General features: G+C 61.6%; 1 protein-coding gene across 1 annotated transcript in view; it reads right to left on the bottom strand.

The window, feature by feature from the left end:
• Positions 1–9,752, bottom strand: part of COL9A2 (collagen, type IX, alpha 2) — an 11,626-nt gene extending 1,874 nt beyond the window's left edge. Inside the window, exons 1-28 of the mRNA XM_010184368.1 lie at positions 9,693–9,752; positions 7,955–8,029; positions 7,138–7,173; positions 6,986–7,048; positions 6,579–6,632; positions 6,282–6,317; positions 6,092–6,115; positions 5,898–5,951; positions 5,542–5,595; positions 5,384–5,431; positions 5,077–5,133; positions 4,606–4,659; positions 4,269–4,322; positions 3,532–3,585; positions 3,281–3,334; positions 3,139–3,192; positions 2,939–2,992; positions 2,639–2,692; positions 2,341–2,394; positions 2,136–2,180; positions 1,931–1,984; positions 1,560–1,613; positions 1,428–1,481; positions 738–809; positions 616–651; positions 462–506; positions 217–249; positions 4–34 (exon numbers count right to left, since the gene is read on the bottom strand). Coding sequence (XP_010182670.1) covers positions 4–34; positions 217–249; positions 462–506; positions 616–651; positions 738–809; positions 1,428–1,481; positions 1,560–1,613; positions 1,931–1,984; positions 2,136–2,180; positions 2,341–2,394; positions 2,639–2,692; positions 2,939–2,992; positions 3,139–3,192; positions 3,281–3,334; positions 3,532–3,585; positions 4,269–4,322; positions 4,606–4,659; positions 5,077–5,133; positions 5,384–5,431; positions 5,542–5,595; positions 5,898–5,951; positions 6,092–6,115; positions 6,282–6,317; positions 6,579–6,632; positions 6,986–7,048; positions 7,138–7,173; positions 7,955–8,029; positions 9,693–9,752 — 1,417 coding nt within the window. The remainder of the gene's footprint in view (positions 1–3; positions 35–216; positions 250–461; positions 507–615; positions 652–737; positions 810–1,427; positions 1,482–1,559; positions 1,614–1,930; positions 1,985–2,135; positions 2,181–2,340; positions 2,395–2,638; positions 2,693–2,938; positions 2,993–3,138; positions 3,193–3,280; positions 3,335–3,531; positions 3,586–4,268; positions 4,323–4,605; positions 4,660–5,076; positions 5,134–5,383; positions 5,432–5,541; positions 5,596–5,897; positions 5,952–6,091; positions 6,116–6,281; positions 6,318–6,578; positions 6,633–6,985; positions 7,049–7,137; positions 7,174–7,954; positions 8,030–9,692) is intronic.
• Between the last annotated feature and the right edge of the window lie 223 nt (positions 9,753–9,975).

The raw sequence follows: 9,975 nt of genomic DNA, 5'->3' as shown, positions 1-9,975 counted from the left end.
GGCCAGGGAAGCCGAGCTCGCCCCGGATGCCTTGCTGCGGTGGGGATGGAGAGTGGTGTCAGGAACAGGGAGCTCAGCCCTGTTCTAGGCACGGGGGCTGCACCCAAGACCTCAAGGATTTTCAGCACTAAGCGCTGTAGCCAGGATCTGAACCCCAAATAGGGTCTGGACCTGGATCCAGGGTGAGCCTCTCACCCCCAGATCCCGGTCACTCACCTGTCCCTTTGGTCCTGGCTCACCCGATTCACCCTGGGGACAGAGGACACAAAATGCAATGGGGAAACAGAACGAAATTTAGGGATTCAGCTGGAAGGGGCACACGTACCCCCCTGGAGCGCACAGTGGCTGTGCTGGGGTGCAATGCCATGTGCAGGAGACCCCAGCATAGCCACAGCGCATGGGCAGGGACCCATATCCAGTCCCTGTCTCCCCCACTCCAAAATCCATTTACAGGCACCCACCTTCTCTCCCTTCAGCCCCGCGAGGCCGTGAACGCCGGGGTCTCCCTAGAAGAAAGGCAAGGAGAAATGGGAACCTTCAGCCCCCCGCAGAGGTGGGTGCAAGCCCTGGGGTGTCAGTGATCCCCCAGCCTGGGCAGGAGGGTGATGTACTCACGGTGCTGCCTTTGGGGCCGGTTTTCCCTGGGGAGCCCTGGAGAAAGGAGGAGAGGAGGGGTCAGCCCAGCTCAGCGCCGTGTCCCTGAGCTGGACCCCAGCCCCACAGCCCGCGGTGGTCACCTTGTCACCTTTGACTCCTGGCAAGCCTTGGGGTCCTGGGATCCCTGGAGGACCCTGCTCGCCCTTGGGGCCCTGGAGATGGAGGTAACGTGGGGAAAAGAGACAAATGAGTGAGAAGAGGTGGTGGGAAGACCTTCCTCCCTCATCAGAGCATCCTCTCCAGGGCAATGAGATGAAGAGGAAGCTTCTCATCCCCTCAGGCTGCCCCACAGCATCCCAACCCACCCTGAACCTGACTTCTAGGGGGAAAATGGGGTAGAAAATGATGGAGTCTCCCCTCCAGCCACACAGAGTGGGGGTGCTCTGCAATGATTAGGGCCCCATCCCCAAGGAAGCCAGAGGGACAAAGGTCACTTTTTGGCCATTTTTCTACCCTGGCAAAGCCTCCAAGAGGGCTTGGGCAGCCCTAGGAGGGGGTGCTGTGAGGAAATTCCTCTCCCAGCTGGGACTGCAAACCCAGCATGTCCTGGGGCCCGCTAATCCCCGCGCTATTTGCCCCATTGGCTAATCCCTGCCCCAGCAGCCAGGCACAGCAGGACAGGGCATGGGATGGGGCGCATGATGGACCCCGGCTGGGTTCAAAGCCACCGTGCCCCGCTGCCCCCATCCCTCCCAAAAACCCCATCTGAGCATCCCCGAGCCATGCCGAGGTGAAGCCCATTTCCCAGCCCGGCTGTGGGTACAACTCACCGCCTTGCCCTGCTCCCCGGCGGGGCCCACGAGGCCACGCTCGCCCCGGTCACCCTGCAGAGACCCAGGAAGAGAGAAAAGTCAAGGGCAGCTCCCAGCATCACCATAAACCCCACGGTGCCCTGGACTCACCTTCATCCCAGGGACACCCTGTGGGCCCTGCTCGCCCCGAGGTCCAGGCTCACCCTAAAAGGAGGGGGAAAAATACCTCAGGTTCACATCCACATCCCATCATCTGCCCTTTGTCCTTCCCCAAGGGATGTGTGGCCCTGTCCTTGTCCCCTGCAGTCACGCAAAAAGCTGTCACTGCACCACCAAGGACGTGCTGGATGCAGGGCTGGAGAAGTGAGGGAGATGCTGGAGAGCAGAGGGAAGGGAAGTGGAGGGTGTGAAATGCCCAATTCTGCTTTGTTTGATAGCAAACAGGGGGAAAAGTGTGTGTGAGAGAGAGAACAACGTGCAGGCTGTGTCTGGGAGGAACACGGTGACATCTCTGTACTTACGATCTGCCCCGGGGCACCGGTGACACCGGGCTGGCCTCGAGCACCCGCTTCACCCTGCAAAAGGAGACAGAGGAGGTTCAGGTACAGCAATGACAGGGGAGGGGATGGGATGGGGACAAGGCTGCGGGCACAGGGATGGAGCGTGGAGGCTGCCGTGGTGCTGTGTGGGATGGAGCGGGTGCTCAAGGGGGGACCCCAGACCCACCTTGTCTCCTGGGCCTCCTTTGCTTCCTGGCTGGCCCGGTAAGCCCTGCAGAGACAAAGCTGGGATCAAACCCTGTGCACGGCACCAGAGGCAGCAGCATCCCTGCTGGGTGCTGGCCCTGCACCCCGGCACAACCCAGGATGGGGGTGTCACCCCACAGGTAATGGGGTACCTGCCTGGGGTGGTCCCACACTCCCGTACTCACAGCTTGTCCCCGATGTCCTGGTGTTCCTGGGTGCCCAGCCTGTCCCGCGCTGCCCTGCAAGGGATGGAGAGGACGTTACCATGTGGTGGAAAAAGGAACAGAAATGGGGTATCCACGGGTGGGACAAGGGTCCAAAGGGGGACACTGTCCATGACCCATGGGGACAGCCAGGAGATGCTGCATCAAGAGCCAGGGCCTTATGCCACTTGCCATCACTGCTATTTCCAGTAAGCACTGGTGCAAGGGACACCGTGTGTCTGCTCCCCATTGCCAGCAGCCCCTGCCCGCAGCCACTCACCTTAATGCCTGGGATCCCTGGGGTCCCGTCCTTGCCATCGATGCCTGGGAGACCCTGCGAAAGGGGAGAGAGTGGCTGGGTCTGATGCCCCTGAGAGGGACTGAAAGGCTTGTGGTGGGGGCAAAAACAGGCTGGGAAGGGAATGGAAATGTCCCAAAGCAACCGGGCTGGCAGCACTCTCAGCCCTGCACTGAGCCAAGGTGCAAGGGCGCAGGGTGGCCCCAAACAGAACAGAGGGGTCCCCTCCTTGCAAGGGGCCCATCCCTACGCGTGGGCACGGGTGCCGCTGGCCGTACTTACGTTCTCCCCCTTGGGGCCGATGTCTCCTTGGGGCCCCCTGATGCCACGGCCACCCTAGAGCAGGGGAGCACAGGGGTTATTTGGGAGGAGATGTCCATTGAGGGCATCCCGGGCAGAGCCCTTCTCTGTGCCAGGGAAAAGGGGGCATCGGCATCGTGGGGGGCTCAGCGCTGCCCTCCCTGCCGGGGCGCATTACCTACCAGATCTCCCTTCTCACCGGGGTCCCCGGGTGGTCCCTTGGGCCCTTCCCTGCCCTGGACAGAGAGAGATGGGGGCTGAGCAGTGAAGTGCGGGGTCTCCCCCACATCCCTGCAGCCCCTGGATGTGAGGGAGGGCACTCACCGGCCGCCCAGCCGCTCCGATGGTCCCGACCATCCCCTTGTAACCAGCAGGACCCTGCAAAGAGACCATGGAGGGGTCAATTCCTCTCACCCCAACCTCAGCCCCCAGCCAGGACCGATCCCATTAGCAAAAGGCAATGTCCAGCTCCCTGAGATGGCCAAACAGCCGTGTTGGTGATGGTCCTGGGGGGCATCGCCACGACTCAGCCCCGGGAGCTGGGCACAGTCCCCCTGCACCCCACTAGCTCTTACCGTCTCGCCTTTGGGTCCTGCCATCCCAGGGTACCCCCTCAGGCCCTGCGGTCCCTGTGGGGAAGGAAACAACAGCAGCTTAACTGGGAACAGCCCTGGGAGCAGCCCAGGGGGAAGCCGCAATTAAAGCCAAAGCCGGTTCTGGAAATCAGCCGGTTTTGCCACACGCGAGGTATTTCAGTCCCACCGCTCGCTCCTAGTTCTGCAGCCCCCCACCAGGCCCCTTTCCAGCTGTCGGTTCCATAACAGCAACGGGCCCAAACTGGTGCTGCTTCCCCCACCCAAAGCTCTTGGCTTCAAAGCAGTTTTGCCCTTTCCTGGACCGAAGGGCTCAGCCCATTAATTGCTTTTCATCTTCAAAGCGCTCGGCGAGCTCAAGCAGCTTTAATCCCCACGTCCCCGTGGTGAGCTGGGCACTGCACCCCCTGTTCAGGTGGGGTAAGGGGGGCTCAGTATATGTGAGGGGCTTGTCTCTGGCTGTGAGTTATCCCCATTAACGTGCACTAATGACCAAGATGCCCACGCCAGCGCTGGCCATGGAGGTCTCCATCAGATTGCGTCTTTGCCGTGCTCCTGGCAACAGCCCCGTGGGGATGGATGGGGTGAAGGCTTTGCCCTGGTCCCAGCGGTGGGTGTCTGGGTGCAGGGATACACCAATGTCCCCAGTCTGAGGTCAAACACAAACCAGCCCCCCCAGCCCCTGGGGGCAGAGCAGCAAAGAGCAGTGAATACGTTACCAGGGGGCCCGGGACCCCTTGTTCTCCGGAGGCACCAACGTCACCCTTGGGGCCCTGGGGAGGGATGGAGAGGAGAGAAAGGTGAGTGCTGGGGTGCAGTGGAGATGCAAACACCCCTGGGGACCTGAGAACCCCTCACCTGGGACAGGTCTCTTCCCCAGGGAGCCATCGTGGGAAGACCACTCTGTCCCCGCTCCATCTCCCAGCCCTGGATCTCCCTCCTCCCTCTCCCACCTCTTTCCTTCCTTCCCCCCTTTCCCTCCCCAGAGCCCCCTGTCCCTGGTCCAGCCCCAGCTCCCTGAGATGCTGCATCCTGCTGGGATGAGAGGCCACTCACCTGCCTGCCCTGCTTGCCGGGCTCCCCGAGGGCACCGGGGCGGCCTCTGTGTCCCTAAGGGTGAGGAGGAGGATGGTGAGCATCCCCGCATCAAGGCAGCGTCCTGATGGCCACGTCACCAGAAGCCACCCTGCCCACAACGTCCCACCCTGGGGTGCCCACTGGTGGGGCTCAGCATCCCACTGGTGTCAAGGTGAGGGTGTCCCCTGGGTTTAGCTCTCCAGGCTTTGCAGGGGAGGAACCGGGCAGGGGTATTGTTGGGGCTGGGGCTTCAGCACAGGAGTTTGCCCCCCAAAAAGGGGCTGTCAGCAGCTGGAGAGCCACAGGGGACCTCTCCCACAGCAGCTTTGTCTCCAGGGAAGCAGAGCAGCTCCTGAGCTCCCCATGTCTCCAGCCTGGGGAAGGCTCCTCTGTTCAGAGCCAGAGGTGACAGTTCCTGTTCGATCCCCAGCAGCTCCAGGGCTCCCTTACCTTCAGTCCCTGCAGTCCCTGGGGGCCCTTGGGTCCTGGGGGGCAGCTGGTGGGGCACTGGTGGGGAAAGAAAAGCACAAGTTGAGTTGGGAAGGGACCCAGAGCTGTACTGGGAAGGATGGGCTCTGGCACTGTGTGGTAAAGCCAGGGAACCCACTGCTCACAGCGGGGGTTTTGGCTGGGGACCCTGCTCCTCCCCAGTCTCTCAGCCCCCAGTTACCAAACCACACTGGTGGCCCTATTCCCAGCCAGGGCAGCACCAGCAGCCGTGACCCTGCAGAAGGGACAAGGTAATGGCAGCTCTCACCAAGAAATCTGCGCTGCCTTCCAGTCCTTGGATGTGTCCGGGTGGGCCCTGGGGGGAAGGAGTCTATCAGTATCCACTGTTTAATATCAGCTCTATTTGACAGGAGGGGTGAATTTTGCCCTCCTGCAGGAAAATGCTGGGGGTTGGGGGATACTCACGGGTTTCCCTGGAGGGCCTGGGGGACCCCGCGGGCCATCGGGTCCAGGGTCGCCCTAGGAAAGAGCAGCCCCAGGAAAGGAGATTGAAGGGTAAGGAGGCAGCAGGGACTGCTGGAGTGGGGTGAGGGAGCACCACAGCCCCAGGCTGTCACAGCTGCAACTGGGGCATCCCCCAGCCATGAGCTGGGATCGATTGATGGTGCTGGGAAACAAGGCACAGAGCCCATCACCCTCCATTCCCACTGTAGGACCCTGTTATGGAGTCGTCCCTGTTAATTCCAGGAGCCCCAAAGTGTGAAGAAGCAGATGCTGGGGTAAGGAGGGGAGGTTTTGCCATGTTCCCCCCAACCCCTCACCTTGGGTCCCAGTGCTCCAATCTCTCCAGGAAGCCCAACCTGGCCTGGAAGCCCCTTAAAGAGAAGAGAGACATTCATTGAGTGAGGGTGGTCACGCCCTGAGACCCCCAGTTTGGGGGTGCTGAGATTTGAGCTCTTCCAGCGCAACCCTGAGTAGGGTCCCTGCCCCCCAACCCCACAAGTGTGGCACTTACTGGTGGTCCTGGCAGCGAAGGACCCTGCAACAAGAAGAAAGACACAGTTCAGATTCTCCAACCCCCCCAAAACCAGCAGCATCCCTGCCCCGAGCAGGGCAATACCCACGCCACCAGCAGGGATGGAGCTCGAGTGGGTGCTCAGGGAGTGGGTGCATTACTGGCACCCATGGAGGGGGCAAATACTCACAGGGAGCCCTGGTGGCCCTGGGAGTCCAGGTTGGCCCTGCCAGGACAGAAGGGGAGAGTCAGGAGCTGAAAAGGAAGGGTCTGACCCCACCAATTCCTGCTCTGCTGCTGTGTGAACTAAAATCCACCCCTTCATGGACCCAGTCTCAGTCTCTCTCAATACTCCATCACACAGATCCTGCACCCATGCATCCCCTCCATGGTGATGGGACTGGTCCCAGCCTGGTCAGGCCCTTCTGGCTCTGCAGGAGGAAGGTGGGAGCCTGGAGGGGCGGCCCCAGAGCGGCCCCCCACTCACTTTAAGTCCTGGCCCGCCAATGGGTCCTGGCTCCCCTTTGGCTCCCGTCAGGCCCTGCAAGAGGAGAGATGGTGGAAGGTTATTGCTGTGTTTTAGCTGGGGCTCTTTCCATCATGGGGGATCAAGGGTTATCAGGGAGGTTGTGCTTGTCACTGCTGTGCCTTGGCTTTCCTGGCACAGCTCTTGCCCCCTGTGGAGTGGAGGGGGATATGTTTTTGGAGCCAGGGTGGTGGGAGGGGGTGGCAGCAGCCCCGCTGCGACTCAGAAGGTGCTTTGAGCTCCTGCACAAAGGGATTTTGGCACTTTTTTATGTGCAAAACAGAAGGATCCCTGTGCTGGGAGTGAGAGGAGTTTGCTGAGAGCTGTGGCTAGGGATGCCATGGGGGGGACAGGGGGTCGGTACTCACATCGATGCCCGGTTTCCCAGGGGGTCCATCTGGACCAGGGGCTCCAGGCTCCCCCTTGACGCCCTTTAAAAGAGAAGAGGAGTGGGGGCAAGTTGGAGCTTCTCCAAAAAAGGCAAGAGCTCGGTGAGCTGGGAGGGGGAACCTGTACTTACCGGGGACCCGGGGACTCCAGCAGAGCCTTTGTCACCCTGGGGAAAGCCAAGAATGTTATGAAAAGGGGTCTGGCACCCCATGAAGGAGGCACAGCAGCACGGGATGCTCAGGACCCCTGTTTCCCATCCCTCTCCCCAAGCCAGAGCGAGATGCAGGATGCCCCAGCACAGCAGCCAGGTCAGGATGGGGCCAGTATTGAGGAGGGTGTTGGGGATGTGGGAGGGCTGTGGTGGTTTGGGGTATAAATAGCCCTAAAATAACACCCTAGGGCAAGGCTCAGAGAAAGGACGCTTTCTGCTGGTGCACAGACCCCTGCTCTGTTCAGGCTCCTTCCCTCTGCTCCAGAGAAGGTCCAGGAGCTGTCCTTGGACACGTCACTGCTCTGCGGGCACTGGATGTCCTGCTCCCCAACAGCCCTCCCAGTCCCCTTCCTCGCTGGGCATCTCTGGGCTGATCCCTGCACCCAATCCCTCTGAGCATCCTGCACCCAAACCTCTCTGCTGCTGTGCTCCCAAGGTAGTCAGGAAGCCACGGGCTGCTGTCCCGGGGAGGTGGATGGTGCAGGATCTGCGCCCACTCCCCCCCCATGCCACCATTGCTGCCCAGGGCCACCAGCAAAGCCGGGGATGCTCCATGGGGACTCATCCACCCCAGCCCCGCAGCAGCGCAGTGCTGAAACCGCACGGCATCGGCACCCCCTGCCCTGCGCGGAGCCTCTGCACACAAACAATGTCCCTCTTTGTGCTGCCGGTCCCCTCCTCCCTCCCTTCCTCCCTCCCTCCAGCCCGCGCAGGTTCCCGGCCGGGCCGTACTCACATCAATGCCATCCGCTCCCGGCACTCCTGGGGGACCGGGGGGGCCTCGCGGGCCGGGCTCTCCTGGTGGCCCCCGCTATGGGGAAAAAGGGATGGGACTCATGTCAGGAAGGAGCAGATGGACCCCGATTGATGCTGGGGGTCAGAGGGAGCCCAGGGTGCAGAACTCACTGGGGCAGATGGGATGGAGTGAGCACCCCAAGGCATCAGAGCTGTGCCCCCCTCCATGGACCTTCCACTGCCTCAGCTGTGCCCCCCAGGAAGGGATGGATGGAGAAACCCGGCAAATCTGCCCCCCAATGCTGGCACAAGCAGCTCCCCACCCCCTGACCGGTTTCTACCCCATCATTGCCCCCTCCTGCCCCAGCAGAGTGGGGTCTTGATGGGGTGAAGGCGCTTGCAAAGGCCCCTCTCAGCTCGGTGTGCAAGCCTAGCACTGCGATTTCCGAGAGCACCGGCAGGATTGAGGTGCCTGAAGTCCCCGGTGTGAAACGAGGACCCCCGAGCCCCTGGGTGGGTGCACCCCTCCCTGCACCGCGCTGGCTCGCAGCCCGCAGCCCCGCACAAAAGCACCATTCAGCCGCCCCGGGAGCTCCGGAGCAGCCGAGGTTTGCCCAGGACTCAGCAGGAGCAGCTTTGCAAAGAAACCTCTGTTATCCTAACAGGGCGTTTTTAGGGGGAAGAGGCTCTGGTCCCAGAGACCGAACCCCTGGTGTCCCTGGAAATGAAAACCAGACAGGCTGAGGCTGTCCATCCAGCGACTCCGCTGTCCATCCAGGCTTATTTATTTTAAAGTGAGATGTTTAAGGGTTGGAGGTGTCGCTGGTTTGTTCACAGGACTTGGAGAGCCCCGGCTTTGGAAGCAAACCCCGCGGTCGGGGTCAGGAGCACCCATGAATGGCACCTTTGTCCTGCCCCAATGATTTCCAAATGGATCCTTGTTCCAGGAGCTCTCGCATCCCCCTTGCTCCAACTGGAGCCTGATCCTCTGCCCAGACCCTGCCACCACAAGCCCATGGGCATCCCGGGGAGCTGTTTTAGGGAGGCAGCTGCCCCCTCAGCCAGACAGTCCATGCAGGCTGCAGAGGGGCTGATTCATTTTCTCCTGCCCCTGGGTGAGTCCAGAAACCCCACCGAGACCCCCGGTCCCCAGCACTTCTGCTACTGCTGTCCCTCCCCACTGCTCCTCAGAGCCCTGGGGCAGCCCTTGGAGGGTCAGAGCCCAACTCAGCCCCCACCAGCCCGGCTCCACAGCACATCCCAGCAATGATGATCTTAAAGGTCTCTTCCAACCACTCTGATTCTATGAAAGCAGAAGAAAATAAGCATTTCCCAGGTGATGGGAGGCAGAAAATCTGGCGGCTGCTGGGGAGGGGAACGGTGGAGAATCCCCCGTCGCTGCCCCGAGGGGAAAATAAACCTAAACTCATTTAGCTAACAAGTCCCGAACTTCAAGCCGTGCAGCCCAGCACTGTCCGTGTCTCACGGGGCCGGAGGCAGCTTTCGGCACGGAGAGGTCCCCGGTGGGTCGGGGCTGTGGGTCCAAACTGGGGGCTGCTCCCATCCCTGCACCCCCTTCATTCCTGGGAAAAGCAAGCCAAAGGTGCTGGGAAAATAAGCAGCAAGTCCTGGGGTGTGGAGCAGAGTCTGCAATGGGGGAAACGGGGGCTGTCCCCTCTCTATCCCCTCTCTGTCTCCCATCCCAACCCGGTGCGGAGGGGACCGAGCAGAGGACTTACAATTTGGGCCAGGCAGAGGCAGGCGGCTTGGAGCAGGAGCCCGAGCTGGAGCAGGGCCATGGCGAGGGCGGCCGGCACCGAGCGGCGATGGCCTCGTCTGCTGAGCCCAGGTACGGCCCCGAGTGCACAGCGGGACGGCGGAGGAGGAGGAGGGGGCTCATTAGTATGGAGCAATGGGATGAAGGCAGGCGGGCAGCCCCGGTCCCCTCCCTCCCCCCGGCTCAGGTGAGCCCAGGGTTATTTTGGGCTGTGCAGACGGACGGTGCTGGAGGATTTGGCACGA

Source organism: Mesitornis unicolor, unplaced genomic scaffold, assembly GCF_000695765.1.
Source record: "Mesitornis unicolor isolate BGI_N332 unplaced genomic scaffold, ASM69576v1 scaffold36925, whole genome shotgun sequence".
In the NCBI taxonomy this organism is placed as follows: Eukaryota; Metazoa; Chordata; class Aves; order Mesitornithiformes; family Mesitornithidae; genus Mesitornis; species Mesitornis unicolor.
This window is presented reverse-complemented; position numbering and strand designations above follow the sequence as displayed.